The sequence below is a fragment of the Phoenix dactylifera genome, chromosome 6 (assembly GCF_009389715.1).
Source record: "Phoenix dactylifera cultivar Barhee BC4 chromosome 6, palm_55x_up_171113_PBpolish2nd_filt_p, whole genome shotgun sequence".
Lineage (NCBI taxonomy): Eukaryota > Viridiplantae > Streptophyta > Magnoliopsida > Arecales > Arecaceae > Phoenix > Phoenix dactylifera.
This window is the reverse complement of record NC_052397.1, coordinates 4,011,943-4,033,313: the sequence shown is the minus strand read 5'-3', so window position 1 is coordinate 4,033,313 and position 21,371 is coordinate 4,011,943. Positions and strand designations below refer to the sequence as shown.

The window sequence follows — 21,371 nt, the reverse complement described above, 5'->3', positions numbered from 1 at the left end:
AGATCTTTTCAGTTGTATAGGGAGGACTTCTGAGAGTTGTTTCTCCTTTCTAGATATTGGACATTGGACATGAGTAATCATAGTGTGGATTTTTTTCTCCCTTCTCATATAAAAATAAACATAAGGAACCCAGCCAAAAACAATTTTTAGTATAAATGATTCATACAAAAAATAATGTACACTGGTTGTCTAACAATGATCTCTAGAAATCTAATGAAATTCTTTGCTTGAATCTTAAGTTAGAGTCACTAAAATTACAAAGACACTTATTCAAGTTGAGACGGAGAAATACTTCGACCCTAAATTTTTAAAAAGTTACAATTGGATACTATAACTTATTTTTCGTTGCAATATGGCCTAGCTGTCTATCCCAATGAGGATTTTTTTATCACGTGATACTCACATGGCAACTTAATAGGCCTTTTTATTTCTGAACTGCCCTTCTCTCTAATTTAGAACCGGGGCTACTTGAAAGTTCCATCATGATCTTTAAGTCATCGCTAACCGTCCATTGGTTAATCCCAATGATGCCATGGCTGCCATGATTGCCGCCATGAGGGTTCCCATCTCCAAGCTCCTAGAGAAGCTCCACTTCTCCCCCACTATTGAGCTCCTAGAGAAGTGGCCGTGGGCATATCAAGAACCAAAAAAACAAGGAAGGCAATTGCACGTGCTGGACTGCAGGTTTCGCCCGTGTTTGGCCTGACACGTATTCTTCAAGGTCAGATTTTTACGATCGAAGATAAGGAGATGAATCCACGACATCATATCCGAGGGCACTATAGCCAGACTTATTGACTAGCTTATTAATTATAGAGTCTTGCAGAGTTGCCACTTGGGTAGGATTGCTTCAATGCATGACAGACTCATACCAAACCCAATTTGAGCACCCAACCCGAACCCGGTCCAGCCCAAGTTAAAACATGCATTGTCTTCAAACCATAAATAGGGTTGAGTTACTTACGTTGGCTCATGGAGGGTCAAGTCAAGTAGGTTGGGCTACATCAATTTGCTTTCGGTGAGGGTTGGGTCAAGTTTGAAAAAATAAAATGTGGAGTCTGAGTAATGGAAAAGCATGCCAGCATTGAGTCAGGTTTCCCAAACCTTCAGCCTGAAGGCAACTCAACTTTAAATTAGGTGAGGTCAGTTAAGTTCAGGCTACCCAAGTCCAACTCGCATCTCTAGTCCAGCAGAATTAGAACTCTTTTAGAGGAATACCAGAGTTGGATACTCTCCTAGATCTTAATGTACTTGCGATGCAAGATCCATTTCCCGGTCAAACTAGTGCAGTCAAAACAATTTTGGGCCGGATTGAGTCGGGGGAATTTTCTACTACCAGGTCCAACTAGAGAATTCCGGAGTCAAGGTACATTGGCATTTGCCAAAGGCGTTGCACTTCGCTTTTCTTGCACTCCTTACGACCCCCCAAAGGCACAAACTTACAGGCTTATGGTGGGCACGAGCTTCTCGATCTACTACTGGCATGTACCTGGAGCTCTAGTTGGATTTTTTCTCTGATCGCGCTAAGGCTACAATGTTAGCCATGATCAAGTTCTTGCACTTGATGTTGAGTCAAATTGTTCCCATCAAAGACCGAAAGATTTTTCTGTCCACAAGACCACATTGGAAGCAACTCCCTACAAAGAAATATTATCTCAAAGCCTTAAAATTTAGTGTGTCACCTTATAGCATGCAAAAGCAAAAGAGATAGTTAAACCATCACTAGATTGCAGTATGAAAATGTGGCATTTGTCAAAAGAAAAAAATTCTCCTGTGAACGCTCAGAATCTCGAGTAAATCAAAGCAGAAGATCTCGTCATGGTGCTTTCGGACATTCTTTGGCATGCACCTGACATGCACGAGCATGATCCAAAGCTCCGTTTCCTCTATCCCATGATCGTAGTATTCTTCGTGAGCAATGCAATGGTTGCTTGAGTGCATCGCTTATTCTGTGAAACCATTGTGTTTTCCTTTCTAATACTATGCCTCCAATCCTCTAGATGGCTTTGGATGCGAGACGCTTGAATTACGACAGGTTCAAGCTACCTGAAAATTAGGCCAAAATGGAGTAAGCATTGCTATGATTTTAGTTCAGAATTTTTGAAAGAACAATCCAAAAAGAAAGAGCTAAATCTGTGGGCTTACCAGGACTGCCTTAATCAAATGTGTTTAGATCTCTAGAACAATATCTGGATGCAAAGTAAGGGGTGAAAAATCTAGTTAATGCCCATTTAAACATATGTTAACTAGAGCGATTCAGAAACGAAGCTTTTTTTTTTCCATTGGAATTGGGAGGACACATGAACTTACACTCTGAATCGGTCTTGACCCACTTACATCGATCCTCTCCTTTCTCCTTCTTTTTCTCTGCCTGCACATTCTCCCCAGGTCTCTCCTCCAAGCACTTCCTCACCGATGATGAAGCAGAGCTTCGAGCGAATATTTTCTTCTGAAGTAATGTCCTCAAAATCTTTGTTTAAAAGAAGATAAAAATAAAGGGAAGAAACCAACTTAGAACAGCAAGTAGCAACGTGAAAAGATTTAAATTTTAAAAATAAAAACCAATCTTATCCCCTATTTGTTAGTTATGTTTCAGAAAGTTTTAAAGCTCTTGCGAAAGCAAGTCTTCTTGCTTAAATGGAAATTTTTTCCCACGAAGCCAAGTCAGACTTTGAGGATGGTAGGCTGGTGATCACCAGACATGCACGCTGGGCTCGGCCGGTGGGCAAGCTTTCAACCAATTAATTTTTAAAGTTTCGTTGATATAAAGTTTTATTTCAGCTTGTTATTTTCGAAACACAAAGAGCAATCATGGTATTGCATGAAAGCATACCTTCTCCATCCTTGACTCTTGAATGGGATCCCTCAAGCTCGGAGCCGGTGAGAAGCCACTTCGACACACAAATATTTTCTTGAGAAGAAATGTGAGTGTTTTTTTCTTCACTGCACTGCGGTTGCCAAGTAATAAATCTTTGACTTTGTTTAAGATGATCTTGGTATCGGGGGAGAGGTCGCCTTTGTTATTATCCAATTCATCTTGTAACCTGAGGGAGCCAGTCCGATCAACCTCCAAGCTTGACGGGCAGTTCAGAAATCTATTAAGTGGGAGATTGGCTCTCTCTTCCTTTCCCACTTGTGTGCTCGGTTTTGGCTTGCGAGACAATAGGTTTGCTAGCTCCTGCTGTAACTTTCTCACTTCTTCCGATGTAAAGTCTGGAAAATCTTGGGATGCATCCTCCAAATTTTCTGATGAATCTAGATTTTCTGAGAGCTCGTGTCCCTGTAGGTCTTCCTTCAACTCTTTGTTGCCGAATGTTCCAATCGACAGCAATGCCTGAGGCCAATCATCGAATTCTTCTTTGCGAACGTCTGGCATTGAAGTATCTAAATTAAGAAGAACTACAGTGTGAGGATGCAAATAATAATATTGCAATCCGTCCTCAAAAAATATGGCAATCTAACTTTTGGAGGAAATCATTTGTTTCCTTTATAGAAAGATCGAAAAAACCGACTCATCTGAGCTAACCAAGCAAAACCCGTGGCTTACGTAATCATGGATTGGTATTCAGCTCTGAACTCAGTGCTAAGAAAATATATGGCACTTGGGGAAATAAGCTCTTCTTGGCATTATCAACAGAGTTCATAATATTAAACCAAGATTCCACCTTTTTTCTATATCACAATCCTTTAAGTTATCAAGAGAATCCATTACGGGAAATGAAAACCAGATGACTTGGAGAAACGCCCATGGAAAGAATAACAACAAACAAAGAAAAAAAAGAAGAAGATCGGCACTCAAAATCAAACAACCATACGCCAGCAACAGCCATTCAAACCTATCCAACAAAATAAATGTAAATCAATGGTGGATCACTTACGACGAGCTGAACTCGAACCTGCATCGAATCTCTTCTTCTCTTGTTTCCCGTTGAACTTATTTTGCACCCAACTCAGAATCTAGAACCAATGAAAGCCACAGATTCCATTAATAAACCGAGAGTAGTAAGAAAACAAAAGGCAAACTTTTCTCCTATATCTAACAATGGAGCTTTTTCAAGTTGTTGTTTGTCCTTACCCTCATATCGCCGAGCAACTTGATATTGCTATTTATATTGAGAGAGAGAGAGAGAGAGAGAGAGAGAGAGAGTGGATGACTTTCAAAGATCCCTTGCAAAAAGGGAGAAGGAACTCAAGCAGCTATCAAAGTTCAAAAGAAAAACAGAGGGGACAACAAAATTCTTTGCCAATGATTTGCTAAGAAAAGAAATGAAAAGAATATCCTCTGCCAATGGGAATCATCAGAATGTGCAGAGCCTCTCTAATTCCAGCATTCAAGCTTTTCCATGGTTAAGTAGTCGCCACTTTCCTGCCTCCACGACAATTAAGGATCTCGAAGGAAGAAGAGATGTGTTGCGAATAAAAGGAAAGGACACAAGAAGCCATCAAGTTCCTTTTGCCAATAGGAGCTTTGGGAGGGTTAAGTAGATCGACAGAGAGAAGTGCTCCAGAATCCATGACTAGATTCTGGGAGTCTAAAGACACTTCTAGCACGGTTCAAGTTCCTAAGCACATACTTTTACCGCTCAAGCTTTTACTGCCTTCTCGGCTGACTTGCCAATTCCCCTTCCACACAAAAAATGAAACAAGAAGCTTTCCGTATAGCCCCGTCTATATATATTTTTTAAAATAATCATTAGATATCAACGTAAGAATCCTTATTGCCACCGAGTTTGCTACGATTAAGGGAACCTAATGACACATTTTTGAAAGCTAATCTTAATGCCACCTCTCCCTTGTCAACATCTCATTACAGTGATGATCATACGCTCAGTTTTGTACGAGTCCCTAATGAAGTTAATTCCATGGTGCAGCTCACACCAAGCCTAAGCAAAACATTACAATGTCTCCTTCAGTATATACTACTACCATACCTTTTGTTGTAGTTCAAATTTGGCCCGAGGGTGATCACACCGGAGGAGTCGAGTGAGCTGCCGGCTGGAGCGGAAGAAGGAGAGCCACCTCCCACGCGATGGTGTACCTGCCAAAGCCTCACCGATGGTTTCGGTGAGGACCCTCTGACGATCATGTTAGGATAGATCGTAGTTAGTCCAAAAAGTCTCTGTAGTGTTACCTGATGGGGCTATATATAGTCCTCGGAGAGGTGTTCAGGTAATGGAGGTATGGCTCGTCCTCATCATGGGAGGAGATGGATTTTGAACAGATGGTGCATAGCTAGAGATTGCTTGAGACGCACGACGTAGGCCGTTCCTGTGAACGGTAAGGCTTTGATAGGTGTGACGGGGTATAGCTGGAGCAGTATGGTGTCGTCCTTGACTGTCGTTGGCCATCAAGCAAAGCATGGTGTGGTGATGTTGTAATGTACGGCCACGTAGGCGAGCGTGGGTCCGCACGTGGGTGTGATCGTGGGTGAAACCGAGCTCGATGAGGGTTCGCATTGTGCATTCGGCGAGGTCATTTTGGTGGATGCTGAGGTTGGCCCAACTTTTCCGGTTTCGAAGTTTGCTCGATAGGGCACTCCGAGCTCGAGGGTCGGGGCGCATTATTAGATGGGGCTCTCCGAATTTGGCTAGGACGCATCGTCGAATATAAAGAGGACGCCCCGAGCTCGGCTAGGGCGCTCTGGGCTCGGCCAAAGCGCGTCGGCGAATATAAAGTGGGGTGCCCCAAGCTCGGTCAGGGCGTGTTAGCGAATATAAAGGAGGGGCGCCCCGAGCTCGGCCAGGGCGCGTCGGCGAATATAAAGGAGGCGCCCCGAACTCGGTTGGGCCGTGTCGGCGAATAGACTTGTGGTTGGAGCTCTTGGGCTCGTAATCCGAATAGTTGGGTGCTCTGAGCTTAGGCTCGGGTCGTTGCTATGATTATCAGAAGATGTTGATGCAAGTCGTAGCAGCGGAGAGACCCGTCTGAGATCAGTTGAGCCCTCGACGAAGTCCGAGCTCGGACGGGCTCTTAGCGGGACCGAGATCCGGCTCAATCGGTGCTGGGGTCTATTTGGCTGAAATAGGATAGTCCTATTATTGCGAGTAGGACGATTCATTTTGCCCCCATCACGTTTGTTATCCTATATGACTTCAGCCATTGCTAGTCTTCATCACTCATCACCATTATTGCATATCCGACTTTCCACACCACCATCCTCAAATCATCTGATCTCCACTCTCCCTCCCCTTCTACTACCGAATTCAGCACTTTCACCACCTTATCCATGCATACTGACCCCACGTACGTTTCCTTAAAAGAAATTTGCATGGTAGAAATGCTACGAGCGGAAGATGAGCATGTACATATAGGATTTTTGATTTTTCCCCCCTAAGAAAAAGAACATAGGAAGATAATAAATTGCACTTAATGATATGGTCTCCATAGCACCATTAACCACATGCCATAAATTTGGACGTTACAATTCTAACCATTTCTTTTTCTATGCTTGTAGAGCTGACCGCTGCCCATCTCTGACCTTTTTTTTTCTTTCACTGCTCTCTATATCTTTTCTCGGGACGAGCCTGGGGATCTTCTTATATCTCATTGGATTTCGTGCAGGTACATTCTCGACACCCAGGGACCGGTCAGGCTGCCCGGAAAATCGTGATCCGACCCCCATCACGCACAACCATCGCACGTGGTGTAAGATCACGGCCGCCCATTTGAGGGGCCAAAACCCGACAGACCCCTCCGGCGATCAGCTACTAGCTTCGATCTCCCAGTTTGTTTCCTCACAGTCATACACTGATCGCCCGAGTTCACCGGTAGACCAAAGCAGCACATTCTTCACTCTCTGCTCATGACTCCTCGAGTATTTGATGTGTATATATATATATATATACCAGAAGATTATTATTATTATTATTATTATTATTATTTCTTTAATACATGCATGTTTTTGGTACGAGGACATCTCAAAAGATTTTTTCTGACTTTGTGCGCATGCATGTGTAACATTTTATCAAGGACATCGTTTTATGGATTGTGGCTTCATTTCTTGTTCCTGATGTGTTAGTTAAGTAACACCGATGTGACACATTAAAAATGACCTAATTCTATGTGATTTATAGCTTACTTCTGCTTACTACACCAATCCCTGGCTGCCATGTGGTAGAAGAGAACTATGAGATGAGTCCTCCATGCTTTGCGAATCATGCTCTTCTTTTTGCCATGGTAGCATGGACTTTACATGACAATTTGCATGAGTTAAATAGAAAATTAACTCTGTTGAAATGTAGAGGGAGATTAAAACCAACCCAAAATTTTTACTGTTTGTATTAATTTTAGATTCAAAAAATTAGCAATAAACTTTTAGTAGTGCAAAATCAAGGTTGTTTTCGCATATGATGTTGCAAGTTTCCTTCGAGATATTCTTCAAGAATGATTAATTGTTTCGTTATCAAGAAAAAGTAGGTGGAAATAGACTAAATAAACATATTATATAAAAAGAAAAATTTTAAGGAGAGCAACTTTAATCACTAGGTTGTTTTAATCCATAACAAACATTTTCTTCTTAACTAAAGCTCATTAGCTAGAGTAATCATCGCATATTCCAATAACTTGAACCAAACTCTAGTTAAAATGTAACACTTATAAATTCTTTAAAAGCAATTTCAAAAATTGAAGTGTATCACCAGCATTACGACGAAGGCAAAGCTGTTAGCCTAGATCTTGAACTCTAATTTCTTATTCTGAACCAACAATTTTGCTTTGTCATCTGCATGTCATATCTCACCGAAAGTTCAAAATGAACGTAACACTCCATTCTTTGGTTGATTGCTACTATACGTTCAGCCTTTACGTAATTAGCATTCTGTGCTAAGTCCTGGATACAACTATACTAGTGTTTTAATTAAAAAGTACTTTGCCCTTTGCTAATACCGTATGTAGAATAAGGTTAGCACTACATATTAACCATTTCATAGAAATGATGAATAGAACCATCCATTCTAAACTCTTTAGGACCTATTTGGATAATGTTGTACTAGGGTTGCAAATGGGTTGGGTCGCGTCGGGTCAGGCCTTGAGTGATCCCGATCTGACCTGGTTTCTTGTTCGGATTCTAATTTTGGACCCAAATCCGACCCGGTTGAAAATCGGATCGGGTCAGATCGGATCCATGCCTACAAATTTTGACCCGACGGGTCGGGTCAGATCGGGTCCGGATCCGGGTTCGGGTCCGGGTCTATGTATTTTGATATTCAAATTCAGCATTCTCTAAAAAAAAAATTTGGCCCCCAAAAAAATAGGGTCGAGTCGAGTCCGGGTCCAGGTCGAGATTGGGTGAACTCAACTCGACACGAAAAATAAAACGATCCATATCGGGTCCTAAAATTCGGGTTGGGTCGGGTCATAGGTCGACCCGACCGATTTGCAGCCCTATGCTGTACATTACAAGAATGCAAGATTCACATGATCATAGGCCGGGCTAGGATTATATTCATAGAATTCATAGAAATACCTTCGGAATGGGCCGGCCTGGATCCTTTAGGCTAGTGACATTTTTGAGTTTCTAAAGCATTTTTAGATCATAAAAGCACAAGGCTTGGTTGGGGTATGTGGCAGGCTCTGGCTCGATCAGGCTATGCTCCATCTCTGAACAGTCCAGCTGATCTTGTATTTTTACCTTTTATACATTTTTATATTAGAATATGGACAGAAGTTGGAAAAAATATATAAAATTATAAAATAAGCAGGGAATCCAAGCATGAGGTCAGGAGGTAAATTTTTCAAGTCCTCCTCCATCCAAATGGCATTGCAACTCTGAATTGTGTTAAACCATGGATCCTGGGGCTTGTTTATGGCAGTACAGGGGAGGATCTTGTGGAATGAGATTGAGAAGGTGCATGAGCTTAACTTGCCTTTGCTTATCATAGGAGATTTTAATGTAATTAGTGGACCAAAGGATTAAGCAGGAGGCAAGTCTTATGTTGAGAACAGAGAAATTGAAGAATTTAAATTTATTTTATTTTATTTTTTGGCACTCAATGGTTTTGCTGATTTGGGGTCTTTTGGGACCAAACATGTATGGTGGAACAATAGGGAGGATATGGGAGAGGATATACACAGTGATTGCTATTGTGGGATTGGATTGAATTATACCCGGATTTTCAAGTTAATCATCTACCTAGGTTTGCCTCAGAGCATCACCCAATTCTTCTTAACTTGGATGTTGCTGGATTCAATATGAAGACCCCTTTCAGATTTTGAGAGGTTCTGATTGACATGCGATGGGATATATGAGGTAGTTGGAAGGTATTCTCCTATGATCAAGGTGTCCATGCTACTTAAAGTTGTCAAAAAAGCTCTGTAGAAGTGGAATAGGAAATATATTGGCAATATTTTTCAGAGAACTGAAGCTGCAGAGGAGATTTTGCGATAAAAAATTAAAGGATGGGACATAGGTGGACTAACTTCAAAGGATCATCTCTAATTACTCCACCTTATCCAATTCTATAATGAATCATTAAGACAATATGAGATTAGGGATCCTATAGGATCCTTACCTGCATCAAAGATACTAACACTAATTTTTTTTCATAGATCAACTATTCTTTGAAGAAACAGAAATAGAGTTACTACTGCAAAAAGGTCAGATGAATCAATGGCGAAGGAGGAGGATGATATTCGTGGTACACTGCAAGATTATCTTGTTGAAAAAATGGACTTCTCAATGCCAGCCGCTTTCGTCTGAACTCCCTTCAATTCCTATGAGAGTGGTAGATGAGGATAATCAAAGACTCACACAACTAAGGTATCAATGGTGAAATTTTTCAAGCTATCAACATGTCACCCAATAAAGCTCCGGGATTGGATGGTTTCCAAGCTGTTGGCTTATAATCCGGATGAACATAGTGAAGGCTGTTAAGAGTTCTTCAATTTAGGGGAGATTCTAGCTATCCAGAACACTATGTTCATTGTGTTGTTCGCTAATAAGGATCACCCTGTGGAACCAAATGATTATAGATCGATTAGACTCTACGATATGTTTGAATAAGATTGTCGAAAAGTTAGCTAATATACTAAAGAATGTGCTTCCCTATCTTATCTCTCCGAGCAAGGAGCTTTTGCGATAGAAAGAATTGTTGCAAGATGAAAGGACTCACCCTCAATCGTACTGTTTCCTTTCCTGCGTCCAAACTGCGGAAAGACGAATCGAGAAGAAGAAGTAGTAGAGAATAAAATCAAACAATCACAAAGACAATAATTTTACGTGGTTCACCTCAATACGGGTTACGTCCACGGAGGCCACACACACAGATTTCAATATATTCAGCAAGGGTTACAATGATCTCTCTTTCCCGTTGGAGATTGCACACCTAGAGCTTACAAGAGAGATAGGACTCTAAAAGAAATTCTCTACAGCCGCTCTCATCACACCTAGGGTTCACCAAAAAATCCTATTTATAGGTTTTCAACACATAAGGAAACTTCCCTACGAAACCCTAAGTCAAAAAATCCATCTTGCCATCGTTTCAATTAATCCCATGATTAGGAGTCGACTCTTCACTTTCAGGGGTCGACTCCTGATAAGTTCGAGTCGACTCGGACATTCTTGGGTCGACTCCAAGTATCAGCACCGAAACTGGCACGCTCTGTCTTTCTGAGAGAGTCGACTCCTTCAACCTGGAGTCGAATCCTGCAGAGCTGGAGTCGACTCCTGCAAGCAACCCAAAAAACTGCTCTCTGTTTCTTCACTGTGGCAGATGCGAGTCGACCCCCTCATCCCTGGGGTCGACTCAAGCTTCACATGAGTCGGCTCCTAGATGCTAGGGGTCGACTCCATTTAGTTGGCATAGACTTTTTCAAGCAAACTTGAGCCGAATTCAATTTGCAGTCGTTTCGAGTTTCGAGGCACATTGTCTCAACAAGAATAATGTTTGCTTTCTTAAGAGGTCATGCATCTGCTGGAAAATGCTTCAAAAACACATACTGATGGCCATTAAGGTTGATATAGAACAGGGATATGACGGTACAACGAAATTTTTTGCATGATGTGCTGCTGCATTTTGGTATTCATTCCTGAGAATTTTTTTCTTGGGTGACGGGTGTGTTAAGCCTTCTCGATGTTGGTTAATGGCAATCCCGCATGGTGGTTTCATTCGGCCATTGGTTTTAGATAAGGATGTTCGCTATCACCTGTTTCACCATCCTTACTGCTAATGAGTTGTAACCCAGCGTACAATTGCATGAAGGGAAAGTCTTCCAATTAACTATCTCCTCAAGGTCCTAAGGTAAAGTGAGTTTGAAGGAGGTGTATAAGATGATTAAAGATTCCCATTATGTAGAAGGACAAACTCAAGAGTTTAACTGGATCTGGAAGACGAAGACTGCCACCCATGTTCTTTTTTTTTTTTTTTTGACTTTCTCTGGTGGAATGCATGCTGGAAGAGGATTCCAGCTAAAACTTGTTTTATCCTGAAGGGAACTTCCACGTCAAAATGATATATACTGTGATGTATATCTGGATCATGAGGAAGACATCGAATATGTTCTTTTTGACTGCCCATTTGATCAGCAAACTTGGAAGATAACAGCAAGTGCTATTCATCAACAATTTGTTGTAAACTCTTTGGGTTAGCTGCTGCAAATGCTTAGAGCTCCGATGGCTGATGGTGCAAGAGCTGCCCTTATGTTATACTGGACGGTTTCTCTAGTGCACAAGGAATGAAAGAATTTTCCAGGGGAAGTTCTGAATTCTAGATTAGATCTACAATGGAGCAATTAAAAAAGGTTTTGGAATTCAAACGGGCCACCAAACAATGAAGACGGATACCAGACCACCTGGAGCAGTGAAGGTCGACTTCGATGGTGCGGTCGTCGCGACCAAAGCTAGGATTGGATTTACCATAAGAGGCCGGCCATTAAGGCTGCCCTCTTTTTTGTGCTGTGTCATAACTTCTCTATTCAAGATAGGCGCTTCAGGCCAGGGGTGGCAATATCTATGGATTTTAATTTATTTCAATTCATTATAAATTGGACTAGATTATCTGTTTAATAAAATGAGCAGATTCTGATCTAAATTTTTGATCTATATAATAAATAGGTTGGACTCGAATTGATAGATTTTTTTTCTATCTTGTATCCAATCCAATTCATTTCTTATTCAGCATAACCTGATTGCCCGAATTGATTCCTTTTTAGAAGGGCTTGAATATAGTCATTCACATGTTTCATAGTATTATTGTTGGAGGGAGGCTCACTCACTATTATTAAATGGGTCGGTGAGAATGAATGCATCAACAACAAGGTCAATCTTGTGCTTTGTGATATTTGGCATATCAAGAGCAACACTCAGACTTTTCAAGCTCATCATATATTTAGGAAAGGTAACTAGCTAGCTGATTAGTTATCTGCGCAGAAAGTTTTGGCGAAACGATACTTTTTTATGACATAAATTACCTTCCCTCCTAACTTGCTCATCTTGTACGTGCCAACAGCTTGTGTTGCATCTTCTAAGAAACTAATATACTTGGAGCTTGCCTCCCTCCTACAAAAAAAAAAAAAAAAAAATTCTTTTCAAGGTGTTCTGATTCTTCGGCGTATATGTCTACCACTTAGAAGAAATTGGATTCTTGCACCATCAAGTTCTTATTTTCTTTTTGAACTTCTTTTCCACTTTTTTTATTATCTTTTTATTATTAGGTTTACCATAGTCACCCAATTTATTAAAAGCAAGGAAATTTTCAGGGAAAAGAAGAGGAAAGAATGTTCATGGAGAAACATGGGAAAAAAAAAACAAAATAGAGGTAGAAAGCCATAGGGCTGCATATGAGAACATCCATGCTAGATAGGAGGGGTTGAAGGATCACGCCAGGGGTCCAGTAGAAAATCAAATGTAGAGTCAATTACTCCCCAAGCTAGTCCAAGCTTAAGTAGAAAACTTTGATCTTCTCCTAGACCTTGGCGAAGCCACGCAACTCCTTTTTGACTGCAAGTAACAGACCCATCTTTAAAGAGATGAATCCCTTTGAGCTATGGCAGTAGGAGATGAGCTTTTGTGAAGAAAGGTTATTGGATTCTTGTATTTCTTTTCTACTATTTCTTTCATATTGTGGGCATGTTTACACATGCAAGGCACTGCTATCATGGATGAGAGAAAAAATACTAGCTAAAAATAGTAGTTTATTTGTCAAATTATATAAATTTGATAGAAGAGTAAATAAGGTTACATCCATTCACACTTATTCTCAGGCGCATTTGATAGCAATGCGTAAAACAAAAGCATAACAGCCATCGAAACAGCTATTTTATTATGTTATTTGACATTATATTAGTCCAACGTGATGTAAATAACATGCAGGATTCTCACTTACATCTTTCTCTAAATAAATAGAATGCTCTGTTTAGAATTTAAGTTATTTTGCATTAAATTATCTTCGAAAGTGATTGCACACTCCGAACATAATAATATGTCAATCTAATAAAAAGTGAATGGAAATATTTACAGATAAAAAAAAAGAGTAAACAAAAATACGACACCATTATTTTACAGTTAATGCCTGTTATTATATATCAGCGTGCCATCATACAACCATTATAATAATGATTATTTTAATTAAAAACTAAAATGCTATTTTATGAAGCCAACAGGGTTCAGAATACTTGCCGAACGCAACAATCGGCGGGCAACAAAATAGAAGATTTTTTTTTTTTTTGATGTAAAGGAAGGTGAAAAGAAACCATAAGATTAATTGTATTTACAACAGAGATGAGAAGCAGAGATGAGTTACATTGTCTAAAAAAAAAAGAACGGATGTGAAAAAAAAACTAAATAGTTACAAACGAAGTGTCTGATAATCAAGACAAGAAATGTTGATGTTTGTAAGAAAAAATAGTAGAGGAAAGAAAATCTCATTCAGACCAACAAGCAAGAACATTCATTGTCTGAAAATTCTAAACAATTTTATAAAAATTCGTAGGCCAACACTTCCTGCTATAGCAGCCTCTTTTGAACATGAAGAGCACTGTTTTGCTTATCTCAGGAAACCAAGCTGTTGTACCCTTTTCTACATCCAATTAAGACATTTTTTTTTAAAAAAAACCACCAGAATTCAGAATAGCCACAAGATCCAAATTTCACAGAAGAGACTAACTTGAGAGAATTTTTGAAACAGAAAACAGTCAATTTTCCGTAACTAATTTCATACCACATCCAGTACCTCCTTTGAAGCCAATTTTGGAAACAAAATAAAAGATTCAAACTCAAATATGAACAATTCCAGCCTTCTAGAGAGAGGGAGTGCACACACTTTTATCCTGCAAATGAGCCCCCCTTCTAGCAAGCCGTCTACCATGATCTTAGGGTGTAAATCTTCCTTGATGCTCCAAAACCGAATCCACAGAGGCTCGAAATAGATATGGAGCCACTCCGAACGCATCTTAAGTTGTTGGGTTCCTGCCTCCATAGTCCATATCATCCATCACTCCAAGTGAGATAAAATAAGACTCGGAGGCAAGTCCAAAATCCCAAAGGCGCATGAACCTCTAGTTTACTCATCCCAGCTGGTGACAAACTCCCCGTTCCACTCACCAACGCCACCAAAGTTGTCATTCCATTGGCTGCCGTGGGAGCTGGGCCCCAGTTGGGGCCAGCAGGCAGTACAAGCGTCGCGACAAGGTGGTGATTGCCGGATTGCGTTTTGTCGGACCGACACGTGTGTCCGACGGGGTTGACTCCCGGGAGTCATTGAGACGCGGCAGCATTTAAGCACCGCGTAATCGATATTCCTGTGGAGATATTTTACGGTTGCGAACAGCTTCTTCTTCGATCCGCGCGGTGAAGCTTGGCATCCCAATGGGCTCTTCTTTCCTGTGAGAGACATACATGACTTAGCCCATGCATGCTACGAGCTCAAAGACCCATGCACATTAAACTATGCAAAAGCTCGCCGCTCTCCATGGCTCCACGTATGTCCCTCGCTCCTCCAAGATTTATAATAACGAACAAACTGGCTTACGGCACATGACCAAAAAAAAGTAGGATTTGAGCAACTAGTTAGCTATCTAATGAATATTTGAAACTGTGGCAAGACTTGTGTAAAGAAGCTAGTTCCTTTTGATATAGTGAAAAAGTTTTGGCCCCTAGGAGATGAGAGTGTGAGACTACAGCCATTATACCTTATATATGCGAAGACAAAAGAGTACAGCGATGCTTGTCTACAGAAAGCTGGAGGGGGAGGGAAAAGGGAGAGTAAAAAACCTTTCCACATGCAAGATTCATCAGAGATGTCATTTGAAGAGCCATCGAAGCAGTAGATTCTGGTAAAATAAAAAACTAGTATAGAGTTAGACGATGCTGCTGCTATAGTCGTAAATTTGTAATAAAGGCAGACAAAGACCAGTGGTGATAAAACTACATGAAGCCTCCAGATGCAAAGTAAACCTATTTAATACATGAATGAACAAGAAAGCTTCAGGTCCGCCAATGAAATCTGGACCCGAAAGAAAATTTCAATTTATACGACTACATAATCTTCTTGGTATATTCTATAGAATCCAAGCCTTGTTTTCATTGCTATCAGATGTAAAATAGCACTTATCTAGTGGCTGAGAAAAGCCTACTGCTCACAAAATAAAAGGGATCAGTATAGCATCGACGATCACTATTGAAATATTGATAGCTAGCAATTTTACCACTTCTAGATTCGAGTGATGAACAGCTTTCCCATGTGATCTGCTGGAGCTTTCCACCGTCAAAGTCCCATACTCCTCCTCGAGATGCATGTCAAAAGAAAAGGAGAAAGCTGGTAGAATAAGAGAGGGGTTAGACGACACAACAACCCAAGTAAAATCAACAAAGAAGCCATGTGATTTGTCAAAACTACCATCTCACAGGGTTTAGCAGACCCATGCACCTTGATGGTATCAAAGATACTTACCTAAATTGGAAAGATCACAACTGTCATATATATTTAAGCGTTTCCGGTTTTCCATTCCCCACAAACATGGTGTGTGATAATTTTTATGAGGCTTGAAAGTAATCTATACTTTATCTATCGGAAAAGGGTCTTAGGCATAAGCAATGACATCAAAGCATAAAATGATACAAGGAAAGACAGTAAGCTTGTAGGCCACGTCGCTTCCAAGGGAAATTGCAAATCTTTCTTACAAGTCATTTTGATGTACTGAGTTGCATCTTTTCTTGCAGGCTGGCTGGATGTGCAACTTGCTCTTGAGGTTGCAAAGGCCAACAAGGGATGCATGAGGTTGCAAATTTGTAGCAGCCATTTACTGCATGCTCTTCAGGAGTCACAACTTTCCCCAGCTTCCTCCCCTAATATAAAACCAATCTGGTTTCATTAAGATAAACAATCAGCTTAATTCTTCAATCAATATTCACGACATTTACAGAATGTCCCTAAAGCAATATAAGGACCTTTCCTTCTGCTTTCTTATTCTCTTTACTGTTCCTTTTCTGCTTGGGGATGGGGCATTGGCTTCTGTCCAGGTTAAGAATTTAAGTACAAAGCTGAGAGGAAATCCACAGATAACTCTATTCAGAATGAGGAAAGAAGCAGCACATACATGAAAAGCTACATGAATTGGCCGATGATGCCAACATATTACAAAGTTCGATTTTCAACGAAAAGAGTTATTAAGAGCATAAAATAGTCGACTACCTTAGGATGTTGCTGCATAGAGGAGACAAGTATTATGCTGAGTTTTTTTTTTTTTTTTCTGAGAGAGAGAGAGAGAGTTGAAAATGTTCTGCTAACTTCTAGAAGAGTTTAGAACAAGATGCAGAATATTGTAACCAATTCACCATGGTCAAAGGTGCAGAATTGAAAATGGAACCGTCTTATTATGAATGGTGATAGTATGACATTGAAAAAACAAGGAGTTAGTGGCCATGAGCATATACGTGTTATGCAAGTCATTAGAATACAATTTTGCATCGTATTTTGTGATAATAATCACATGTTCTCCCTTAATAATTCGAAGCACAAAAAGAAAAATCTCATCATTGCTCCACTCGAAGTAAGTTAAAGGAAAAGGGTTAGGGGGAACTCAAAAACTAAACTTTATTCAGATTGAAGAAGTGGCATTACGATCATGTAGTGTTCATGAATTGACTAATAATATCAACATAATGAAAAGTTCAAGTTTCAATGAAAATGTCAAATGCATGATACTTAACATCCATTAGAGCAGTAAACCATCAACTACCTTTAAAGTTGTTGTCACAAAGAGGAGACAAGTATTTGCTAGTTGTCAAAAAAATTTATTAACATAGGCCACTTGATGATATGTAATAAACATTACTTTGACAAAAGAACCATGAATTTTGCTAAAATGACTATGTATGCCTTGTAATTAGATCTTTTGGCTGAAATTATGCAAACTCTTTCCATATCCCTTTTATACTTAAAAGTAAGTTCCTAGAAGGAGAGCACATGGCATGACAGTATAGAATTTAAAAAATATGAAGTTCCTACAAGCATCTAAGTGAAATGTCAAAGCAACTGGAATGCCTGTCAATTCATGTACCAAAGAATGGAGGAGAGATGATAACAATGCAAAATTGACAGATCTTCCATTACTAGGTGCAGTGTCATGCCTAAAAGAATTTTGAGAATTTTGAAACCTAAAGAGAGACAACTGAAGGCAAAAATGCATTGTCCATTACTTTATGGAATACCATATAAATGAGAAGGATGTTGAATCCTGTGAGACTTCAGCATAAAATTAGGGCATTAAAAAGAACTTATCAGAAAATGTGCAGCATGAGTAACACACTACAGTCATTTCAAGCATCCTCCTACGGACTTTGTGCAGAAGTTTATCTTGATGCACAGGCAACGAACATAATTCAGCAGATTTATATAGTTGATCTCCATGCATAATGTTCCCGAGAATTTGTGTTTCTAGAATCCAACCACTTACTAAACAGAAAAGCACAAACGCATAAATGCCCGCACACATCCACGCACATACCATACTGTTTGATGTGAAGGACAAAAAGCAGTATGGTCATTTCTGTGCTATCTTCTGTGTGCTTTGTGCAGTCATTTTCCAAGACCACCATGCATGTGCTATCCTAAATTTAGTGATCACATATCTAATGAAATTCTAAATGATTTTCAGTTTTAAAGATTGAATTTAAGACCTTTCTACAAAATTTATAATACTTGCTGTACTAGACACAGGCAGACCATATCCATGTCTACCCACCAAGCATATGTATGCAAATGTAAATACATCAAACTATGTGTGCAACTGCAGGCTTTCACACAGACATGGGCACACACGGCACAATTCAGGAGTAACTGAACCAGAAGCCTAAGAACCCAACAATTTTATTCTCAAAAGACAAAAGAAAGAAAGAAAAAGAGCCCCACAACCTGCCTTTTCTCTCCTAGATAAGAAATTGGAGAAATTAGTATCTGTTCATCTAACCGATTGGGATTGACATCTATTAAATGCACATGCTATCCCATCTTCGGATCACCTATACTAGTATCCAAGTGAATTGACTCTCATTGAGATTGTGGACATGTCTATGTCATCAAAGAGGATCCACAAGATTCACATTATGGACAGTGAATTAAATCACTCAGGAAAGGAAAAAAGATGCAAGCTCAATGCATTGATAGCATGCCAGGTATAATAAATCAAAGCAATGTAGGCTGAACTGATGAAACCTCTCACTCTTCAATGTAGAGTTTATCTTCAAATGAGACATTGTAACTGTTTGAGTTCTTTTAATCCTGGGGTTTATAGGGTTCTATTGTTGCAACTATGAATAAAAACTTGAATCATACATGAACAAGTTATCTAAACTATAGATTAGAATCAGCATGTCAATATATGCCAGTGGTGAAGTATAAACATTGTCTGAGAACTTCAATAGAAAATGACATGGCAGGTTTCGAACATCAGATGACGGAAGATGTAATAGGTAGCCCTATGATACACAAGAATCTTACAAGAGGATTTAATGTTCAAGAACCTCAACCAAAAGTTTATGGTATTCTGTTTCAACAATTGGGACAACAGCAAACCCTTTATAAATGAAGTCTAAAATAGCCAGAGCTACAATTTTTATTTTTGTATAGGTAAAAAAGCTGGTACATGAAGCCAATAATTGGATGATATAAAGAATACCTACTACTATGACAAAAAAGAGAATAAGAGAGAAGAAGAAAGAGGACCACAAAATGCTAAGCATTTAGATGAAGCTGATTATAAAATGGTGAAGCACTCTTTTGTTTTGAAATTAATACAAGGAAACAAGCAAACAAGCAAACATAAAAGTTTAGAGGTAGAACCGTAGAAGTACCCATATGTTGTGTTGCCGAAAATACTGTACACTGGTTATTAATGATATGAGTAGAACCAACCTTGTTCTCACTAGAACCAACCTTGTTGCATGGGGATTATTATGCATCTTAGTACAGTAAACCTATGCATTGCATACTGATAGTACAGTAAACCTTCTCTCTCTCCCCCCCTCCCCCCGCCCCCTTTCTCTCTCACTTGCTCGATCGATCGATTTACAAAGAACAATAATTTAGAAGTCACATCAATTCATACAGTTGGATCCATGGAATAACATGAGGATGCAAATGGGCCTGGTTATGGTCAAGGTTGACCAAACTTGACTCCCACAAAATCTGCACAGATGGGGCATGGGTTTGGTATAATCCAGTGCCAAGCAGATAGTATTAGAAGCTAACTATAGCATGAGCTCTTTAAGCCCAACTGATATGATGGAACGATAACTTCCAGCGCAACCATATGGGTGTGCACATGCGCATGCATGCAGACACATGGAGATGACCTGACCTAAGGTCAAAACAAGGATACCTTGAATATTCTCCATCTTGAAGTAAAATACATGACTTTACAGTCAAAACAAGGATTGCATGAAGTATTCTCCATCTTGGATTAAAATCCTCTCCTACTTCTTCATCCATTCCTTGAAACCTCCATTAATTAACCACACAATCCTATCACGGACGTGATCATGTAAAACATCAAAATTCTGCTGCATTCCCCAAAAGAGTGATGTAGAATGGCTTTCAGAGACATCCAATCAGACTATTGGATGGACCCATAAAATCCTAATTTCTATGGTGCCAGGGTTCCATAAATCTTTTTTTTCCAAGCATGAAAATCACAAAATATTTTCTTTTTCAATTTCAAAGTTTGTTTAATATAGTGATGGAGAGAGCAAGCGTAAATCATCTTCTATTTTTACAATCGGTCCAATCCTGAAATCGCACCATTTGCCCAAAAATCAGAAGAAAATGATGCAACGCTCAGCAAGCAATCCTCAGTGTTACGTCAAACGGAAGAGACATGAACTAAGCCATTACAATATTCAAGCAAAGACAATTGTTACAAGCATGTAATATATTGCAAAATCTATTTTGCCAAAGCATAGCAAGCAGCCACAGCACACAATAATTTGAAAAAGAAAAGGTCTTATGTAACCAATCAATATATTTTGCCCAATTCTTTTCTCCGAAATCATAAATAATGAAGAAAAACGAGCCTTCAACAATGATGGATCCACCTCAGCAAATTATCAGTATAATAAGCAGTAAGATAGCACCACTATTATATGTAAAATATAATATCAGACGTAGTTGAAATGAGGAAGCTAACTTCAGAAATCATCCCAATTCTCAATCTACGTAGCACAAGAATGAAACAATATTTCTCCAGAAGCAACAACAGAGCTTGAAGAAATTGGAAAATTTTCTGCTTCACCTCAAGAACTACGGAAAAATTAAACCTCTCATGATCAAAAGAGGATATTTCGCCCGGTAACTAAATCAAATTTAAGCATATAATATCAAAAGCTCCCAAAAAAATGCAATCAAAAAGAAAGACCCTTCTTTTTTAAAGAAAAAAGAATAAACCCAACGAAAAATAGGAATAGAGATTAAAAAACTCAAAAATCGCAAAAATTTCTCCAATAAAACGTCATTCTCGTACAGAAAGGAAGGGGTGGAAACCCTAGATTCGCTTACCAACGGAGGAGAAGGAGACTGACCATTCTTCGACGAAGAGGCGGGAAACCAGGGCTGGCCACCGGGTGGTTCTATATACACCCCCCCTATTGCTAAGGACACCCCCCAAAAACCAAAAAAAAAAACCCAAACTAACCTTTAGTGTAATTACCATATTGCCCTTGAAATTTTCTCATACACCCCCCTTCCTCCTCCTCCCTTTCGTTTTGAAAAGAAAAAAAAAAAAACACCCCTCAAACCCCCCTTAAACCCCTCGATCCATTTACATCGTTTAGGCGATCTTTGAAGGAGATTTAAGCCCCATTCGAAGCATGGACAAGCAACTAGTGATTTGGGACGAAGAATCGGCCGCAAAGGTACGTGTTCCACCTTGTTTCGAAATTTTTT

General features: G+C 39.6%; 1 protein-coding gene and 1 long non-coding RNA gene across 4 annotated transcripts; both read right to left on the bottom strand.

Moving 5' to 3' along the window:
* Positions 1-1,666: 1,666 nt before the first annotated feature.
* LOC103705093 (protein DEEPER ROOTING 1-like) lies at positions 1,667-3,952 on the bottom strand. The gene is made up of 5 exons (XM_039127776.1): positions 3,879-3,952; positions 2,834-3,384; positions 2,311-2,470; positions 2,146-2,189; positions 1,667-2,046 (listed from the first exon to the last, which is right to left on the bottom strand). The coding sequence occupies exons 2-4, from the start codon at positions 3,374-3,376 to the stop codon at positions 2,170-2,172; spliced, it is 723 nt and encodes a 240-aa protein (XP_038983704.1). The 5' UTR covers positions 3,377-3,384; positions 3,879-3,952; the 3' UTR covers positions 1,667-2,046; positions 2,146-2,169.
* Positions 3,953-14,084: 10,132 nt separating this feature from the next.
* LOC103702181 lies at positions 14,085-21,018 on the bottom strand. 3 transcript variants are annotated; one of them, XR_005512125.1, is made up of 5 exons: positions 20,985-21,018; positions 16,115-16,474; positions 15,640-15,749; positions 15,206-15,264; positions 14,085-14,815 (listed from the first exon to the last, which is right to left on the bottom strand). It is a non-coding gene; the product is annotated as an uncharacterized LOC103702181 (long non-coding RNA). The 3 variants fall into 3 exon arrangements; XR_005512124.1 differs by having other exon boundaries at positions 15,640-16,295; positions 16,382-16,474; XR_603267.4 differs by having other exon boundaries at positions 15,640-16,474.
* Between the last annotated feature and the right edge of the window lie 353 nt (positions 21,019-21,371).

What these genes read in the sequence shown, in the direction of transcription:
- LOC103705093 (XM_039127776.1), bottom strand. Translation starts at nt 3,376, where the DNA reads ATGCCAGACGTTCGCAAAGAAGAATTCGATGATTGGCCTCAGGCATTG. An exon ending in AAGAGTCAAGGATGGAGAAG is followed by an intron (nt 2,471 to 2,833) that starts GTATGCTTTCAT and finishes TTTTAAACAAAG; the next exon opens with ATTTTGAGGACATTACTTCA. An exon ending in GGTCAAGACCGATTCAGAGT is followed by an intron (nt 2,190 to 2,310) that starts GTAAGTTCATGT and finishes CTTTGCATCCAG; the next exon opens with ATATTGTTCTAGAGATCTAA.